The 21,373-nt window shown below is 42.6% G+C and overlaps 1 protein-coding gene across 2 annotated transcripts in view; it reads right to left on the bottom strand.

Annotated features, from left to right (window-relative positions):
• Positions 1-12,773, bottom strand: part of PCNX1 (pecanex 1) — a gene marked incomplete at its 5' end in the record, with an annotated part of 180,708 nt that extends 167,935 nt beyond the window's left edge. For both annotated transcript variants that reach the window (XM_079700727.1, XM_079700728.1), the window contains one exon: positions 12,621-12,773. In XM_079700727.1, the coding sequence (XP_079556853.1) occupies positions 12,621-12,773 (153 nt within the window). The remainder of the gene's footprint in view (positions 1-12,620) is intronic.
• Positions 12,774-21,373: the final 8,600 nt, after the last annotated feature.

Here is a 21,373-nt window from a genome sequence, read left to right as displayed (position 1 = left end):
TTCCTGAGTTCTGTAAACCTCTCTAGGAAATCAATCAAACCTCAGGATGGGGTCACGGGAGCCAGTGATTTACAGTCAGTTGGTCAGAAGCACAAGTAACAACCTGGACTTGGGACTGGCATCTTAGTTGTGGGGAAGAGGAGCAGTCTCGTGGGACTGAGAACTTAACCTGTGGGATCTGACGCCGTCTCCAGGTGGACAGCATCAGAATTGAATTAAACTGTAGGACTCCCAGCCAGTGTCTCAGAGAATTGCTTGGTGTGGGGAAAACCCCACACATCTGGTGTCAGAAGTGCTGTGAGTATAGCAGTGTGAGAGTAAAGGAGAAACACACAGAAGTGCAGGTTTTCCGAACACTGCCCCTCATGAAAGTTTACCACCACAGGAACACTGTATATCTATATGTACTGTGTGCACATCTGTACTTGGTACACAAAAATATTTGACCACCACCCCCAACCCAAGAACTAATTTTCGCCCCCTTGAGGACAACAACATACCCACTAAGAATGAATGCTCCAGAGCAAAGTTTCGCAGCCTCAGCACTGTTGACATTTTGAGCCAGATAATCTTATATGTTGCTGGGGGCTGTCCTATGCAATACAGGATGTTTAGCACCTTCCCTGGCCTCTACCCACTAGAAACCAATAGCACCGCTGTGCCAAAGTTAGGTTAGAATTTCCCGAAAAGTTCCAGTCCTTGAAACAACTGCTTCTCTTGCTGCTATTTACCTATTCATAAGGACTACAGTTCCAGATTTTGTTCATAAAAGACTGGAATGGACAGGATATAAACAGACTGCAAATGTTGCATCTCTGTAGCTGGAGTGAAGGAGCACATGTAATAGTAGTAGCAATGGCAAGAAGAAATAGTATTTTATATAAACACAGCAAGGAAAGGGGCCTGTATAAGACCAATTAGTAAAAGGATATTAAATTTTAGTAAAATCCATTTATAATACAGGCATACCTTGGAGATATTGCAGGTTTGCTCCCAGACCACTGCAATAAAGTGAAGAGCACAGTAAAGCAAGTCGCACAAATTTTTTGTTTCCCAGTGCATGCATATATGTGTATATATATATATATATTTACACTATACTGTAGTCTATTAAGTGTGCAATAGCATTATGTCTAGAAAAAAATGTACTTTTTACCTTATATTTTTGTACTTTTTACCTTATGTATTTTTACCTTAATGTAAAAATACTTTATTGCTAAAAAATGCTAACCATCATCTAAGCCTTCAGCAAGTCAGAATTTTCTTGCAATAGTAAACAAAGATCACTGATCACCATAACAAATTTGATAATAATGAAAATTTTGAAATATTGTGAGAATTACCAAAATGTGACACAGAGACACCAAGAGAACAGTGCTGTTGGAAAAACGGCGCCAAAAGACTTGCTCAAGGCAGGGTTGCCACAAACCTTCAACATGTTAAAAAATGCAAACATAATAAAGCGAAGCACAGTAAAATGAGGTATGCCTGTACATACTATAGAACAAGGCTAACTAACCTCTCCCTCCAAAATGATGAGTGAGACAGATTATCTCACTTTAACTATATGTGAGAACCATAACTAAATCCCCGGGAGATTTATAATGGGCTTCCACTGTATTCATATGCTAGTTGAGAAGGGGAGCCAAGATGAAAGATATAATTAGATGGTGATTTCAAGGCCAGCTCTGAGAGTTCTAGATTCAGAATACATATTGAAAAAGATCCAGGGACACTTAGTTCATCCCAATCAATCACAAGTAGGCTTTCAGAAACAGATTAATCAGAAAAGCACCTTGCAAGACTGTGGAGGAACACGGTGGAGGGTGACTGTGGTGGTCCTCCGGAGGCCAGAGGGAAAAATGGCAGAGGCAATCTACATAACCCTGAACCAGTGGTTTAACTTCTAGGAGCCTCTGGTTCCTCATCAGAAAAATAGGGATAAAAACAGTGTCTTCATTTCACAGGGCTACAATGAGTATTAAGTGAGAAAACTTGAAAGGAGATAGTGCATGGGCATATAATAGCACAAGAACTATCTGACGTTGTTAATAATGCTTGAGCAATGTAGTGACAAATCTGAGATAAGCAAACAAAAAGACCTCTGGGTAGAAATGGTTCAGAGAAAACAAAGATTAACTACAAAAAAGAAGATGACGTAGGTAAGACTTGTGACACCTCAGAATACACAGAGGTAAACATTAGTCTGAGAGTGAACCACCAGAAGGCACTGGAAAATGGACAAATACTTCCAGAACATAGTAAAGAAAAAAGAATCTGTATTCCAAAACACAACTTAGTCTGCTCAATGGTAAAACACTAAAATTCCCATTGAAGACGGGTACAAGGCAAGGCTGTTCATCTTTTCAACATTATTTATTACATCAATAGATACATAAAGTACCATACCAAGCAATTACACAAGAGAAAAAAGTATAAATATTGGGAAGAAGTTAAAATTATTATTTACAAATATAACTGCATATCTGAAAATCCTTTTAAAATAAACAGAAAAATTATTAGAAAGAATAACCTAATTCTACAGTGTCTGGTTGCAAATTTAATAAATTGAAATCAATAGATTTGAATGGGACCCTGGAACAGAAAAAAAGGACATTAGTTAAAAAAAGAAAGAAATCTGTACAAAGTACATATTATAAGTTAATAATGGTGTATTCATATTGGTTCATTGCTTGTGACAAATGTGCCACAGTAAACTAAGATGTTAACAACAGGAGAAACTGGGGGCAGGATATATAGGATCTCTCTGAACTATGTTTACAATTTTTCTATACATCTAGAACTATTCTAAAATAAGGTTTTTTAAAAAGTCATGCTTGGGCTTCCCTGGTGGCGCAGTGGTTGAGAGTCCGCTTGCTGATGCAGGGGACATGGGCTCGTGCCCCGGTGCGGGAGGATCCCACATGCCGCGGAGCGGCTGGGCCCATGAGCCATGGCCGCTGAGCCTGCGCGTCCGGAGCCTGTGCAAAGCAACGGGAGAGGCCACAACAGTGAGAGGCCCGCGTACCGCAGAAAAAAAAAAAAAAGTCATGATTTTTCTTACATAACAAGCAATAATCAGTTAGAAAGAATTGGTTGCATTTACAGTAGTGTTAGAAACTAAAATCTAAGAATAATAATCCTAAGGGAAAATGTGCAAGGTTAACATAAAGAAAACTTCTTTAAAAATAAATCTACTGAGGGACATAAAAGAAATGAAGAGTTCACCTTAACTCAATATTATAAAGATATCAAACTTCCCTCCCTAAAGTAATCCAAAATTCAACACTTTTCAGTAAAAAATTCAGCAACATCCTTAGGAAATGTAACAAAATGGAGAAATAAACAGGCAAGAATAGCCAAAGAAATAACAAGAAGAAGAAATGACAAGGTAAGACTACTACTAAGAAAGAAAAATACATAAAACTAGGATTACTAAAAAAAGTATGGTATTGGGCTTCCCTGGTGGCGCAGTGGTTAAGAATCCACCTGCCAATGCAGGGGACATGGGTTCAAGGGGACATTGGATCGTCCCTGGTCCGGGACGATCGCACATGCCACAGAGCAGCTAAGCCCGTGCACCACAACTACTGAGCCTGCGCTCTAGAGCCCGTGAGCCACAACTACTGAAGCCCGCACGCGTAGAGCCCGGTGCTCCGCAACAAGAGAAGCCACCGCAATGAGAAGCCGGCGCACCACAGCGAAGAGCAGTCCCCGCTCACCGCAACTAGAGAAAGTCTGCACGCAGCAACAAAGACCCAACTCAGCCAAAAATAAATAAAAGAAAATAAATTTATTTTTAAAAAAGTATGGTATTCATGTAAGAAAAGACATATTGATAAAACAAAATGCAAATACCCCCATGGAAACTTAGATTAGAAAGGTGGCATTTAAACCCCTGAGAAAAGACAGGATTGTTTAATACATTAGGTTGACTGGGACAACTGCCTATCAAAAAAAAAATTTTTTTTTAACTAGACACTCATATATTGCTTACAGCAAAATAAATTCCAAATTGGATGAACTATAAAAACTATTAGATGTTTGCAATTAGATTACAGAGGACTAACATATAATTAATCCTTAACACATAACCTAGTAGAAAATGGATAAAGCACGTGAACTATTTCAGAAAAATAGGAAAAAAATGACCCTGAAGCTTATGAAAAGCATCTCAATCCCACTCAAAGTAGGACAAATGCCAATTAAAACCACTCTAAGATACTATTTCTTACCTATGAAAATCGCAAAACTATGTGAGGCTGTGGCACGCAGGAGCATTAAGAGGCTCTGATACACTGCCTGTGGGCATGCCAGTTAAGTGGTACAATCCCTCTGGAGGGCCATTTGGCACTATCTTTCAGAACTACAAAAGCATTTACCCTTTTGACCAACCAATCTGATTTCTAGGAATTTATCTTAATATTATATCTAGACACAGGTGAGATGACATCTGTATGATTATTTACTGCAGCATGGTTTGTGTTAGCAAAAGGCTGTAAACAAATTAAATATCTATCAGCAGGTAACATGATAAATAATATATCCATGCAATGCATTACTATGGAACTATTAAAAATAAAAAAACTAAACCCAACAAAAGTCCAGGACCAGACAACTTCACTGGTGAATTCTACCAAACATTTAAAAACCTAGTACCAATCCTTCTCAAAGTCTTCCCAAAAACACAAGACAAAGGAACACTTACAAACTCACTTGATGAGGCCAGCATTACCCTGATACCAAAATCAGATACCACAAGAAAAGAAAATTACAGGCCAATAACGCTGATGAATAGATGCAAAAATCCTCAACAAATCAAAACCACAATGAGATATCACCTCACACCTGTAAAAATGGCTAATATCAAAAAGACAATAAAGAGCGAGTGTTAACAACGATGCGGAGAAAAGGGAACCCTTGCGCACTGTTGATGAGAACGTAAACTGGTACAGCCACTATGGAAAACAGTACAGAGGCGCCTCAAAAAATTAAAAATAGGGCTTCTCTGGTGGCGCAGTGGTTGAGGGTCTGCCTGCCGATGCAGGGGACACGGGTTCGTGCCCTGGTCCGGGAAGATCCCACATGCCGCGGAGTGGCTGGGCCTGTGAGCCATGGCCGCTGAGCCCGTGCTCCGCAATGGGAGAGGCCACAACAGTGAGAGGCCCGCGCACCGCAACAACAACAAAGAAAACCCTCAATCATACAGTTAAAAGACAAATTAGGGGAAATCTTTAATACATAACAAAGATCTAATTTTTAAACATACAAGGGGCTCTCAAAAATCACTTAGAAAGAACATGACCTTCAAAAAAGGATAAAGCATACAACAGGCAGCTAAAAGAAAAAAGATATAAATGTCTACTAAGCCTATGAAAAGATACTCAAAGAACCTATTAATAAAAAAACAAAAATTAAAACAAGATGCCAGTTTACACTATCACATCAAAAAGACATAATAACCAATGTTGGTGAAAACAAAGGGCAAAAGGTCCTTTCATACACTAGTGAGAATATAAACTGGTACAACATTTTCTGAGGTATAATTTGACATTCAATTTTAAATGTACATAATTTGACCCAGCAATTTTTCTAGAAACTTATGCTGTGAACTTCCAGGTGTAAAATCTTATATATACAAATGTGCACCACACTATTGCCACAGCATTGTTTGCTTTTATTTTGGACCCTTACTTTGGATTATATGTACTTTCATTTTGGATTATATATACTTGATTACCACATGGAACAATTTCTACAACCAGTAATATTTTCATGATAAAAAACCTAACAATGGCTTTTTAACTGGAGGGTGAAATGCTCAAGGATTATACTATACTGGGTAAAAAGCACTATATAAGCGTTACTACTTTCAGTACCATAAAAGCCCCTATTACAGCCAGAGTCAAAGTTATTCAGTAATCTATTCACTGCTGAAAAAAGGAGATGAGTTAAACCAGCAACCTAAGCAGGAAACAATAAGGTATTTTCAGACAGTCACAAATAATAGACTAAAACTCCCAGGTAGTGACTGTTAGCATGAGGTGCTCACCAGCAATCACCTACAGGCTTTTTCTGCTGGTACATCTAGGGGGAGTGGCTTTTCAAACTACACTTGCCTGGAATCTCCCCCAGATACTGATTTATTGGAATAAAGCAAAATAGGAATGCAGGCAAATTAATTCCCAGTTATTAGATGGTGCGCTATGTTTTTTTTTTTTTAAGAAGAAAGGTAATGGCAGCTCTGCCCTATGTTATCCCTTGTGTAGAAGCCTGTGTCATATGATAGGCCAGCAATTCTCAAGTGGAGTATCATGAGAGACACAAGTAAGGAATATAAAAAGAATTCCTAATAATCTTCCAAAGCTGCTGAGTAACTTCCTTTTTAAAAAAAAAAAAAAAAAAAAGGCAGATTCAGGATTATCTCAACATCAGCCTCACTCCAGCCTGTGTTGTGATGTGCATCCTGCTACAGAAGGAAAAGGGATGAGCAGTTACTCAGAATGAGCAGAGTGGAGGGCAGGTAGTTTGAAACCATCCAATGGAGAATTCTAATTCTCCTCACCCTACTGGTGAGCAAAAATATATAGTTATAATTAGCTGAAAGCCACCTGCCAATGCCTAGAACAGTGTGAAGAGCTATGTGGTGCACTTTGTGATTTTAGTTACTTTGACTTTCTGTGTTTTACCTACAGATATTCTTTAATAAGGAAGAAAGCCAAGATAGATACACAGTGAAAATTTGAGTACCACTGACATTGCATAATGATGTGAACAAAAACGATGCTATAAACACTTGTCAGTAGTTGTGTAAGATTACCAAATCAAAGGCAAAGCCAACAATGAAAGGGAAATTTGGAACAAAACACTAACCATGTTAGATATCATGTTAAATTTTATAAATTCTAGGAACTATAACTTTGAACAATTAAACAAGGTTTAAGAAAGCTTTAACATGTTGGATATATTACAATAAAATACTTGATAGCAGAGCAAACCATTACACCCAAGAACACCTATTCTTTCACTAAACGATCTTTTCCATAGAACAAAGATTCACTTGCCTGGTGGGAAGATTATGGGAAATGATGTTCCAGCACAAATAACAAACCTTATAAAGGTCCCCCACCATAAGGCCTACCACAGTGCCCAGCATACAGTCAAAGTTGTGAATGTATGAATTATCCTCTGCATAAAGCCTTCTAGGAAATAACTGCATCCTCCTTCCAATTCCTGAACACTTTACGACACATAAGGGATTAGTCACAGTCTACCTTGTAATATGGTTGTGCATTTGTCTCATTGCTTCTAATTTATAAATTAGGAAAACAGCATTATAGGAGGAAGCTAAGACACTGGTGTCCATTTTGTGTGAATGAGGTCTAAAGTCTTTTTCTTCTTTAGAATGATTTCATGTCATACAATTCTTCATATGTAAAATATCTCAATTCAAAAACAGCCTCACATAGGTTAATGGTCAATGCTTGGTTTAAAAATCATTCAGAATACTCTCCTCCTTTCTCCATCTAAAATGTACCTATCACAGGCATAAAAAACCTTTCACTAATTTTTCTTATAAGACACAATTTGATTAATTGTTATAAATTGTAAAATTCCTTAAAGAATAGAATCCCAGCATGGTAAGGGAAAACAGAAAGAAAGCAAGCCATGTTAAAGATGATGATACTAAATGCAATACAGTATCCTAGGCTGGATCCTGAAACAGAAAAGAGACATTAATGGAAAAACTGGTGAAATCCAAATAATGTCTACAATTCATTACTAGTACTGTACCGATGTTAATTTCTTCATTTTGACAAATGCACCATGGTTATGTAAGATTTTAATATTAGAGGAAGCTGGGCAAAGGGTATATAAGAACTCTCTATACTATTTTTGTAACTTTTCTGTAAACCTAAAATTATTTCAAAATACAAAGTTTTCAAGATGACAACTATGGTGCTTGGATCTGTTTAGTTTATGTCTAGACAACTTTCAGGGAGTGAGGAGGATTAGGAAAACAGCCACATACATGATTCAAGTTTCTCAAATTTGTGACTAATATTCCTGCCTATTCTCAGGGCAGTTGGCACTCAGGTTTCTATTTGGTTTGTACAAAGCTCTACAAATAGGACTTTTTTTTTTTCCCTTAAAATCTCAAAAGGAAATGGCTTGCTTTCCCCTAGGTTTTCTTTTCTTTCTTATTATAACACAAAGCAAAAGAGACTAGCACCAACCGTACAAGTTATAAAACATGCAACCCCTCAGGTTCTCATGATAAAGGAAGGAAAGGAAGTGTGAACTATGTTACAATTCCAGCAAAGAAAGCATTTAATCAACTTTTAAGGGGACAGGGAGAGGAACCAGAGGAATCAGAATCAGTAACTATTTATTCCACTGTGGTTTGGCAAAATTCATCTGTAATGCTGAAGAAGTCAACAGTATAGTAGAATCTACAGAACATTTGTTGTACTCTGTGCTTTTCCATACCATTACTCTATGCTATCCTAGTGTTACTACCCCGGTGTCCCAGATGTCCTAGCCCACATACAAAATGATTCTCTGTCCTCCCCAGCTATGCACAGAGACACAGGAAAACCATTTGATTTAACTCAGATAAAATAACAGAAAGACGCAACCAATCTCCTCTCAAAGAAACATTTCTGCTTGTTTACCAATTACCTAACTGTGAAAATTATCTGAGTGCAGAGAATAGGAAAAATCAAATAAAAGTTGTTTTGTGATATATGTTAGTGCAGTAAACATCCTTAGTTTGGACTAAGAAAAGTTTGGATTAAAAAGTACTTTAAGGGGGGGCTTCCCTGGTGGCGCAGTGGTTGAGAGTCCGCCTGCCGATGCAGGGGACGCGGGTTCGTGCCCCGGTCCGGGAGGATCCCACATGCCGTGGAGCGGCTGGGCCCGTGAGCCCTGGCCACTGAGCCTGCATGTCCGGAGCCTGTGCTGCAACGGGAGAGGCCGCAACAGTGAGAGGCCCGCGTACCGCAAAAAAAAAAAAAAAAAAAAAAAAAAAAAAAATTGTATTGGGGGCTTCCCTGGTGGCACAGTGGTTGAGAGTCTGCCTGCCGATGCAGGGGACGCGGGTTCGTGCCCTGGTCTGGGAAGATCCCACATGCCGCGGAGCGGCTGGGCCCGTGAGCCATGGCCGCTGAGCCTGCGCGTCCGGAGCCTGTGCTCCGCAACGGGAGAGGCCACAGCAGTGAGAGGCCCGTGTACCGCAAAAAAAAAAAAAAAAAAAAAAAAAAGTACTTTAAGGGCTTCCCCGGTGGCGCAGTGGTTGAGAGTCCGCCTGCCGATGCAGGGGACACGGGTTCGTGCCCCGGTCTGAGAGGATCCCCGTGAGCCATGGCCGCTGAGCCTGCGCGTCCGGAGCCTGTGCTCCGCAATGGGAGAGGCCCCAAAAGTGAGAGGCCCGCGTACCGCAAAAAAAAAAAAAAAAAAAAAAAAAAGTACTTTAAGACAAATTCTGCCCACTATCAAAAACAGAATATTACTGAAATCATTTATTCAACATTCCGTTGAAAAAGAAATTTACAACCATTAACACTCTTTTTTGCAAAGTGTTGAGAAGAGGTGGGAAGACAAGTACTCTCAATCCTGTTGATGAAAATTTAAATTAGTACCGCCTTTCAGGAGGGGAATTTGGCATTTTTTTACCATTTTCTCCTTTTCAAGAACTTTTTCTTTGGCTTCTGTTATGGGTTCCTCTCTTCATTTTCCTTTTACCTTTCTTGTCTCCTTTGCTGATTTTTAACTGCTGTTAGGCTTTGGAGTTCTGGCCAAGCCATTTTCTTTTTAATGAATTATACTTTCTCCCCAGATATTCTAGTCTGTGGCCTGGACTGTCCTCTATAATGCTGATAACTTCCAAGTAAACATTTACCAATCTTCTTTGCTAACTGCCCCTAGACTAGGATCAATCCCCTGACTAAAAGCTCAGGGTCATTCTGTACTTACCTTTTCACAACAATTCTAATGCTTGTAATTGTTCATTATCCCCAAGCTAGACTTAAACTTCCTTGAAGGCAAAAGCTGTGTTTTGTTCATTTCTAATCATTCATTTAATATTTGAGTTCTCACTATGTGCTTGGCACTGAACTAGGTCTTGATAACACAGCAGTAAACAAAAAGCCTCTGCCCTCTTAGAGTTTATAGTCTAATGGGATAAGAGAGACATTAAGTAATAAATATATACCAATTTGTAACAAGTGCTATTAAATAAAGGAGGGTGGGGGGCTAGGAAGTATTGTAGGAGCTGGGAAGTTGCTATTTTACAGTGGTTATCAAGGAAAGCCTCGCATATAACTGAAACCTGAAATAAGTGCAGCACGTTAAGTCACACATATATCTGGAGGGGAGGAGTCATCCAGAGGGAAAATAGCAAGTGCAAAGGCCCTGAGGCAGGAACATAGTTATTGTGTGGAGAAAATTTTAAGAAGGCAAATGGAGTGGGGGAGAGGGTAAACACACGGGAAGGGAGGCTCTGAGCTGAGTGCCATGATCTGACTTATGTTTTAAGGAATCACTCAGACATCTTTATGAATAGAGAATAAAGAATGGAAGCACTGACCCTCATTAGAACACTGCAACAACCCAAGAGAAATATAATGATGTCTTGAACCAAGGGAGTGGTGATGATGATTAGCTGGATTCTAGTTAGGTTTCAAAGATAGAACCCACATGATCTGTTGATGAACCGGATGTGAAGAGAGAGGAAGAGAAGAATCAACGAGAGCTTTTTAAAGGCTTAGGAAGAACAGAGTTGCCATTAACGTAAACAAGAAAGTCAGAGAAGCAATTTTATTTTCCCAGAACCCAGCAAATTGCCCACTACACAGTAGACATTCAAATATTTATTTGTGAATTAAATTTAACTGAATAAACTCCCAAAATGAAGCAGTGAACTCAGTGCTTTCCATTTGCTCTAATAATGCCTTAATAACACCAAGAGTCTTAGCCGAGAACCGGCTTCAGTTTTAAATTTACAATTCTCCTGGATATAAAAGAAAACTGCTATAAAGAGCTCTGTGACAGCCTGAGGATTCTTACACCCAAAGTAATTAACCTGTTCATTAATTATGTCATATTCCTGGAAGATAGAGAAGTGCAAATAGAACTAACTCCCTGGGCCAGAATTAATGGAAAATTATAACACTTTGTGATAAATTTTCAGAAAGTGACAAGACTGAACAAGTCCCCTAAAGAAATAAGCCATCAGTTACTCAGTATTTTTTTTAAAACGGCTTTTTTACCTCTAGCAGCAGGTCCCTCCCAAACGATTTCAATGAAAAATTAAAAGTTGTTGAGAATGTGAAATTTAGTACATCTTCCTCCACTTTTTCTGCCAAGTAGTGTAAATGAGCTTCACTTAGGAAAGAAATGGGTATCCTCACCAGATTTTCTAATCCAGCACCCGTACTACAGCTCCACGAAGAACCACAACGTTAGCAGAAATATATTCAAAGGCATTCTCCTAAAATAAAAAGTTACCAATCTTTCCTCCCTTCTGTTTACTTTAAAATTTTAACTGAAGCTTAAGTATCACCTCTCTTCCACATTAGTCTCCCTAATGCCCCACCCTAACCCAATGTGTTTTAAAAAAGAAAATGCGCTCACAACTTTCGGTGAAAATATATCTTAAAAACCTAGGTCGTTCGGAGAAACTGAACGTAATGAATTCATCAACAGGCAGTACTTTCCTTTTTTCCTGTCAGTACAAGGCCTTGAACCAACCCAAACAAATCTGCTGAAATGCCAGCCAGATTCCCCGTATCTCCCCCGCACCCTACCCCCAAAGCTGGCCTGGAACTAAAAGCCACTGACCACGGAGCCGAACAGAAAAGAACCACTGGTAAGCAAAAACAGGATTTTGAGAGGCAGGAAGGGCGAGAGTCAGATTTTCAACCACTACGTCTAAGCGAGTAAGAGCCCGGACTCCCCTCAAAATATATTACGCACCGAGCGGCACACATTCTTCCCTGCGGCTCCAAAAGCTCCGCACCCGGATTAGAGGAGAGATGAAGGGAGGGTACTCCCCGGAGAGGAGGAGCGAGAACTGCTTCGGGGGCAGGGAGTGCCCCAGGGGTGTCCGGCGCCCGAGGAACGGAGCGCAGATAAGCACGCGCGCCAGGGACGGATGCGGCGGCCCTTGGGAGCAGAACGCTCGGCGCCCACCACCAGACGCGGAGGCAGGGAGCCCCACTCGGGCTTCACCCACCCGGGAGGAAAGGCTGGAGAGGGCAGGATCAGGACCCCCGAAGAAGGGGCCTAGGAAGCTACTACTTCCCAGAAAACGGGCTGGGCGCCCGGGGGCGGGAGGCGGAGGCTGCTGCTGATTCGCTTCTCCTGTCATCACTGAAATAGGGGAAGCCCTCCAGGGAGAGGACAGTGGGGAGTACGGATGGGGGAGGGGAGCACCAGAGCAAGGGGGGCGGCGGGCCCCTACGGGACCGGGGCGCGGGATGGTGGGGCGCGCGCACCGGGAAGGGGAAGAGGGCGCACCCCCGGCCCGGAGCCAGGGAGGCGCGACCGCCCGCCGGACTCGGGAAACCCGGCCCGCCAGAAGGGTATGGAGCCGCCCTCCTCCCCGCCCCCACACTCACCATGTAGAGGGTGAAGGGCAGGCCGAGCAGAAAGAGCCACAGGTAGAGGTGCAGCGCGTTCACGAAGGTGGCCTGGTGCGGGTCGTAGTACCAGCCCCCGCTGAGCGCGGCCCACACCCCCTGCCGGAGGATCTGCAGCGTCTGCGACCCCATCCCCACCCGGCGCCGCCGCCGCCGCCGCCGCCGTCGCCGTCCCCGCCCCGGCCCCAGCTCTGCCTTGGTCGCCGGAGCCCGCAGCTGCCCAATCTATCCCCCTCCGGAGCTCTGGGAGAGCCGGCCGGCGCTTCTGCGGTCGCTGGGGTTGCTGCAGGAGGAGGAGGAGATCGAGGAGGAGGAGGAGGAGGCGAGCGGCGGGGCGGAGGAGAGCGGAGAAGAGGTGGGGACCGGCCTTCGGGGCGCCGCCGCCATCTTGTTTCCTAACACCCGGAGCAGGAGCCAGGCTCCCGCCGCCCGCGGCCCGCCAGCGCCGCTGCCGCCGCCGCGACCCCCGCCGGCCGCCAGCCCAGAGCCTGGCGGAGAAGGAGGCCCGGCGCCCGGGAGGCACCGGGAGCAAGCCGCGCCCCCTCCAGCTCCGCCTCTCCTCTCCTCTCCTCTCCCTCCGCCCCTTGATCCGGCTCCCCGCGGGTGCGCGCAGCGCCTCGGCAGCCGCGGGCGCCTCCTGGTGGCGCCCGGGGGAAGCGCGAGCGGACGCGGGCCCGGGCCCGGGGGCGGGGCTGCCGAGGTTCCGGGGATAGCGAGTCAAGGCTGTGGGAGACCCCACTGCGCTCCCGGTACCCGATGCTGGCAAGTTCCATCACCAGTCCAGAAACCGGGTCTTCCACCCCCCGAGACCTTGTCAGCATCTTGGCTGACGGATTATGATATTTATTAAAGGCCTAGGAACAATGAGGCTCATATCTGAGATACTCCTTGAAGGCCGGAAAGAATTAGGTACAGCTGATGACGGTTGAAAACTCACAAACGCACCCACTTTGAGCAAGACCTGTGTTGGTCCATAAAGTGAGCGGGAGGCCCTTGACTGAGAAAAATAACCACGGCCAGGATTGGACAGATTTACTACTTCCAAAGACAGATAAATTAATAGAAGTTGCAAGAGGTGTAAAGGTATGGGGTGGACAGGTTGATCATTGTACACGGTGATTTTATTTTTTAACGTGCTGTAACTTGTAGCCATTTTTATTAATGGGCCAATTTAAACAAGGTTGAAAAATTAACGGCGCCTCCACCCCAAGTCACAACAGGGTCTCGTACTTTTCTTTTTATAGCTGTAACGTCTGGGAATCATTCTTGGCTCTGTGTAATGTTTATACGGCATGTCTGATCTCATTGAATAAAATTTTTTTAAAAAAAGAGTTTGAAGTTTGAGTTTATGATAGCAATAAATGTACTCTCTATTCCTGGATTAAAGTTGCTATAATTAATGAGAAAAGCAAGAGAGCCAAAAGAAATCCGTGGTGACGTTTTAAGAAGAATATTGAAAAACAATTGCAGTACCTCCCAGAGTCACACCACTTTACAGTTCAAACATTTCCACGCCCATTTCATTTGACCTTCACAATACTCCTGTAAGGGCAGCATACAGGCTAGCCTTACTTTATGAATTAGGAAACCCAAGCACAAAGAAACTAAGTGATTGCCCAAGTTCTCAGAAGTGGTTGAAAGACCTCTGGAACCAGCAGTCATCCTAACTGCATGGACTGAACTCTGGAAGTTTATTTCTTAGCACTCTCCACCTTATCCATTCAGATAAGAGTTTGAACTGGTCAATAACTGCTCAGCTTCTGGTCACCTGTGGCCAGTTTAAACATATGGCCAGTTGTTCTCAAAGTGTAATCCCAGGACCAGCTGTGTCAACATTGCCTGAGAACTTGTTAGAAACACAAATTTTTAGGATTTCCCTGGTGGTCCAGTGGTTAAGACTCTGTGCTCCCACTGCAGGCAGCCAGGTGTTCGAACCCCTAGTCAGGGAATTAGATCCTGTATACTACAAGTAAGAGTCCCAGTGCAGCCAAATAAATAAACATTTTTTTAAAAAGAATAGTTTATTTTAAAAAAAGAAGTGCACATTCTCAGGCATCCAGAGAAACTCTGGGTGTGAAACCTAGCTATCTATTTTAAAGAACCCTCTGGAAGATTTTAATATACCTTAAAGTTTGAAACCACCAATGTAGAATACCATCCCCAGCCTCGATTTGTTCATTTCCTTATAAGCACAAAGCCATGAAGTTCCAATAACAAACCTTGAAATTGAGAGACGTGAATGAACACTGGCTAAAATATACTTTAAAATATACTAGTATGTCTAAAAGCAAAATTAAGGTTAAATATGCAATTTTACAACTAAGAGAGTGGCCTTGAGCCTTTGTCACAGACACAAGGTATTGTCAAGTGTTCATTTGTTTCTCCTAAAGAAGACAGGAAAGCTCTCTAAGCAGCTTTTGGAAGTGATCCCAAGCTTTTCCAACACAAAGGAAGATGTAAACAAGGAAAAAATTCCAACACCACATCAGTTTCCACTCCAGCAAATATCTGCTGTAGTTTAATGTAAAAGGATTAACTGTAATTGGGGTGAGGTAGACTGGAAGAAGTGGAGACCAGAACTAGATACATCCATGGAATTGGAGGCAGACCCAGCTGTTGTGATGAGTGTGCAGCCAGAAGACAGTATTTGGAGGGTATGTAACCGGCAGCAACCAGGAAGGCAGCCAGGACAGGCTGGTTCAATACAGAGGATGCGAGTGTGGTAAGCCAATGGGCAGCGGCTACGCAGCCTTGGGAAATCCAGGAGCAGACAGAAATTGGGAAATCATGGCAAGCTTTAAGGAAATGTGTTGCTTATAGCAAGGGCCCAGCCTCAGTGCTGTCTTCCAGGTCTGGATTTCTCTCCCTTTGGGAAACTAATGAAAACAAGTAGAATTCAGGTCCTTGAGAGGAGGTACTGGGCAAGTTTGGAGGACAAGGACTTGGGCTCAGGGCAACAAGACAAGTATCCAAAGGCCAGATCTGGCAGACAGAGGGAGACTTAGAAACAAAGGAGGAACTTAATACCTAGAACTGAGACTGCATTTCATACTGACCATGGTTACTTCATGCTGAGGTCCCAGAGTATTAATATAGAACTCTAATTCCCCTCCAACATGGCTGGGATTGATCCAAGAGCCTAGAAGTGGGAGTCACGTGGCACCAGCCACTGAGTAAAAAGGGGTCAGCAGGATGCGCAAGTCCAGGAGATAGAAAAGACAGTTATAGACTTCATCTTTGAGCTCTGGACTGGTAAAAGCATTTTAGAAAAATGCTAATTAACTGCCTTAGTGAGTTAGCCATTGAAAGAATTCAGTGAAATGGATGACCTTTCCCAGAGACGGACTCAGTCTTTGGGGTGAGGGTGGGAGGCGAGAGAATGCTGCAGTGCTTTTTATCTGTAGCTTTCAAAATGTTTATGAATGTTGCCACAACAAGCTTCCTATTTTAAAAACAGGAAGCCGAGGCGCAGAAAGGTAACATACCCTGTCATACCCATAAAATACAAGAGCAGGACAAAAACTGAGGAATCTAATTTGCTAAGTGTTAACCCTCTTAGCCATGCATAAAAGCCATTAATAATGTGACACTTAGCCTGTCAAAGTTAGCAGCAATGACTTACTGCCAAACCACCACCTGACATGTGTTCATCTTTCAGCTAATTCTATTAAAATTGTGCTTCCTGACCAGGCCCCTTGAGGACTCTGACAGTGGATGCTCTTTCCTGCCTGAAAGGGACAAAGCTGAGTGTGCAAAACCTTCTAACAACCCCCACCCAAGCCCACCTCAGAGCAGAGGCATACAGACTGCAGCTCTGGTCAGTTTATGCAGTAGCAATGATCCACTGAGACATCATAGCCTCATGTCCTGCTGGCAACCTAAATGTAGCAGGTATCCATGTCTTTCTCTACACACATGCCCCCCAGACCAGCCCTTCTTATTTATTTCTCTTGGTGAAACCAACATTTTCCCACTCGCTCAGGCTTAGAACCTCATACGCCCTCCTCTATGTCTAGTTTCCTAGTCTTTCTCTTGCTCAATCCTTCCTTTACACTGCCAGATCAATCAATCTGGTGAAAACTCTCATAAACTCAGACCACATAGCCTCCAATCTCTCTTCAAAACCATTTTGCATTCCACCAACAAATTAATCTCCCCAATCCACTTTGCCCATGCCCCTCCTTTGCTCAGAAGCTTTCAATTCCCTTCTGGTGCCCACAGTACTAAAGACGCATTCCTTAGCCAAGCATTCGAGGTCCCCTACAAGCTGAAGCACTATTTTCTCTAACTTAGCTCCCGTTATTCCCCAACATAAAACATTTTAACATGAATATCAGCCTACACATTTATTTATTTTTATTTATCAGCCCATTGATTTACCAATTTCTGCCTCTATACTGTTACTGATGCCATGTGCCTTACCTAGAAAACCTTACTCCTCCATCTGCCTACTAAGATTCATTATGACTATTTCAAACCTATTCATCTATTTTTTGAATAGCCTAGAGTACTCATATGTTCCATTCTTTTGGCACCTAAACGTGTACTTCTTTATATCCCTCCAACTAAACTGTACATTCCTCGAGGGCAGGGCACTTTTCAGCCTGTCACACAAGGCCTAGTAGCAAGCTGTTAAGATCAACTGACAGTCAATGTACGTTGAATAAATAAAGCAACACAGAAAGCAATGACTTTTCAATTAAAGATTTTAATCTGTTTTAGCTTTTAGTTGGTAACTCTTCAACAGTCAAAAGCATTTCACCAGCATAGAAGAAATAGGGAATAAAGGTGAAGAAATTTGGAAGAGACGGGAGGTGCCCTAGAATTCTTCCCTGATTCTCTTTTTAGTCATTAGCTATATACCACTTTATAACACATCAGGAAAATGAAAGTCAAAGGGTGGCTGGGGCGGGGGTTGGAGGAGTCTGGAACTTCCCAAGTCTTACATAATACAATTGTAAAATACCAATATCTGGATATGGAGCTAAATATCAATAAGTAAAATAAGAGCAGCTGGGCTTCCCTGGTGGCACAGTGGTTAAGAACCCGCCTGCCAATGCAGGGGACACGGATTCGAGCCCTGGTCCGGGAAGATCCCACATGCCACAGAGCAACTAAGCCTGTGAGCCACAACTACTGAGCCTGCGTGCTACAACTACTGAAGCCCGCGCCTAGAGCCCATGCTCCACAACAAGAGAAGCCACCACAATGAGAAGCCCGCGCACCGCAACGAAGAGTAGTCTCTGCTTGCCGCAACTAGAGAAAGCCCGTGCACAGCAGTGAAGACCCAACACAGCCAAAAATAAATAAATAAAAAGGGAACAATAAGGTATTAAAAAAATTTTTTTTAATAAAAAAAATAAGAGCAGCTCATCCTTCTTGGAAATCTCATCTCAATCTACTATGCTTTTTTTTTTTTTTTTTTTTTCCCCGCGGTACGCGGGCCTCTCACTGCTGTGGCCTCTCCCGCCGCGGAACACAGGCTCCAGACGTGCAGGCTCAGCGGCCATGGCCCACGGGCCCAGCCGCTCCGCGGCACGTGGGATCCTCCCGGACCAGGGCACGAACCCGCGTCCCCTGCATCGGTAGGCGGACTCTCAACCACTGCGCCACCAGGGGAGCCCTACTCTGTTGTTTTTTAAAAATGTCAATTCCATATGATGAGTACTTTAGAACATGTTTTAATTGACACTAACTAGTTCAGTAACTCACTATAGTTTTGCGTCATCCTAAGGGTATCTTCTGATGTATATTTTAAAATGCAATTCACTTTTCTTAAACTCACACACAACACTTTTGGGGCAGGGCAATGAAAGGAAAGGGGAAGTGTATAGGATATTGCAAAACTCCCCAAACACTGGGAATCCCTGAATTATAAACAATATACCCATGCATTATTCCCCATCTTTTGACATTAAAGGATTCTTCTATGTCAGATGTCTGATGTGTTTAGCTATACCATATTAAGAAGCTTGTTTACCATTCTGATTCAGCCAGGGTAGCATAATTCCAGCAGGACCTATTGGGCCAACTGATGAAGCTGGGTAATTCCCTGAAAAGCTCGCTTGATTAGTAGTTACTAGTGTCATCTAGAGCATCTGCCTGAAGTTATGCAGAAATGAGAGAGGTGTCAGCTCTGGAGGCTGGATATCTGGTTTCCCTGGCAGGAAGCACCAAGAACATTCCTTGGTGGGAAGTAGTGTCTGGTAGTGGAAAGAAAATGAGGTGTGGAATCAGATAAACTTGTGTTTCAGTCCAGAGGCTGCTACTTCCTAAATTAGTCCTAGACCCAAGTCAAAAAATCCAAGCAGAATTCAAGAATCCTGAGGAATTCAATGTTGTAGACTCATTGCATCTAGTTTTGAGTGCTGTGGCTTTTTTCTAATGGCAAAAATTAATATCCCAATGATGTAATAAAAAGATCTTTGGAGATTTTTCACAGCTTTCGTTATGGAAACCTTGACAGCACTTGGGAATGTATTTCTTACTAGTTTTGTTTGTTCATGTGGTTTGACTTGGTTTGGTTTGGTTTTGGTTTCGGTTTTGATTTTTGCTTTTGCTTTGCTTATCATCACTGGGATTCAGCAACTGTTGATATACATAAGCATTTTCTAATTATGCACAAAGAGTATATTTTGCATCTGTGTCCCAGGGGAGTGATAGAGTCAGGATAAAATCTCTCAAAAAAGATCAGTAGAGATCACGATGCAAAGTGAAACCTCCCTGTTTTTCTAGTTTTCTCACTCTCTTTCTCTAAGTATTTCCATCTTTTAAACTCATTATGCCCTCAAGTCCTGTGACAAGTGTTTTTCAATGTGTAGTCCATGAACCACCCAAATCACAATGTTCTATTAAAAACGTAGACTTCCAAGTTGTGGCACGTCTATACGTAGGGCATTGAAAAACACCTCCAGTGTTGGGAATCCCTGAATTAGAGAATTAATATATACACCCTTTGTTTTCCATCTTTTGATATTTAAAAAATAGAATTCCAAGCAGCCAATAGAATATTAAAGTAGCTTTTCTTTTTTTAATTTTATTATTATTTTTTTTTTGGCTGCACTGGGTCTTCATTGCTGTGCACGGGTTTTCTTTAGTTGCAGTGAGTGGGGGCTACTCTTCGTTGCGGTGTGCGGGCTTCTCCTTGCGGTGGCTTCTCTTTGTTGCCGAGCATGGGCTCTAGGCGCAGGTGCTTCAGTAGTTGTGGCACGCGGGCTCAGTAGTTGTGGCTCACGGGCTCTAGAGCTCAGGCTCAGTAGTTGTGGTGCATGGGCCCTAGAGAGAGCGGGTTTCGTTAGTTGCGGCGCATGGGCTTAGTTGCTCGGCGGCATGTGGGATCTTCCCGGACCAGGTATCGAACCCGTGTCCCCTGCATTGGCAGGCAGATTCTTAACCACCGCGCCACCAGGGAAGTCCAGAATATTTATGTAGCTTTTAATGAGCCGACATGGATTGAGCTTTAAGATACATAGTTAAGTGCAATTAAAAAGTGTGGAACAGAGCTTCCCTGGTGGTGCAGTGGTTAAGAACCCGCCTGCCAGTGCAGGGGACACGGGTTCGAGCGCTGGTCTGGAAAGATCCTACATGCCGCAGAGCAACTAAACCCATGTGCCACAACTACTGAGCCTGCACTCTAGAACCCATGCGCCCCAGCTACTGAAGCCTGCGTGCCACAACTACTGAAGGCTGCGCGCCTAGAGCCCGTGCTCTGCAACAAGAGAAGCCACTGAAATGAGAAGCCACGCACCGCAACGAAGACTCGCCCCTACTAAAGAAAGACCGCACCAGCAACAAAGACCCAACACAGCCAAAAATAAATAAATAAATAAATAAATAAATTTAAGAAAAAAAAAAGTGTGGAACAGCATGTATAATATGTTATCGTTTGTCATATATATGTTATACATATATATTATATATATATATATATAAAGAATAAGATTATGTATTTAATGTCCCTAATAGGACATCTGAGAAAATGACAGCAGAAGTTACCATAGGAGTGAGACACTTACTTTTCATTGTATGTATTCTGTACTTTCTGAATTTTATGTCATTCACATATTAACCATTTTTGAAAAGCAATTAATAACTTGGTAAAATAATGCAGATCCTAGGCTCTACTCGAGACTTACTAAATTGAAATCTCTGACATGGGGCCCAGAGATCTGCATTTTTGACAAGCTCCCTATTCTTCTGCAAACTGGTATTGAGAACCACTGTTTCTGACCTTTCCTTTTAAAAAATTTCTTCCTTCTTTTCTTTCTCCTGACCCCTCTACCACCACACCCATAACCACTTCTCCTCCCCTAACTTCCTTATCTAGTTTAGGTCTCGTGGTTTTGCAATTCAATCATTCCATGGCTAGTGCTTTTTCACTTCTTTACCTCCCACCCTTGCCATCAACCAAAACCTAACACTGGACCTATCTTCCTTTACTGCCCCTAGCACACCCCTAGATTCCAAGTCCTAATCTCAGCTGCTACCTGGATTCTTCCTGGTAGTTCTTTGGTTCTTATTCAGTACCTGTTGCATCCCTCTTAATGACTTTAAAAAATCTCACCAATATTCTCAAGACTTCTATATCATTCTCACTCCCATAAGCACAAAGAAAACAAAGGATATAGGACTATGATCTCTCAATTTCCTGCCCTTCTACTTCTAAATGTATCTACACAGGAGTGCATCTTTTTTTTCTTCTCTTAGTGGAAGAGGTGTCGTTGGGTGTAAGG

The sequence above is a fragment of the Hyperoodon ampullatus genome (genome assembly GCF_949752795.1).
Source record: "Hyperoodon ampullatus genome assembly, chromosome: 3".
NCBI lineage: Eukaryota > Metazoa > Chordata > Mammalia > Artiodactyla > Ziphiidae > Hyperoodon > Hyperoodon ampullatus.
The sequence above is the reverse complement of the archived record's forward strand: the minus strand, read 5'-3'. Positions and strand labels throughout refer to the sequence as shown.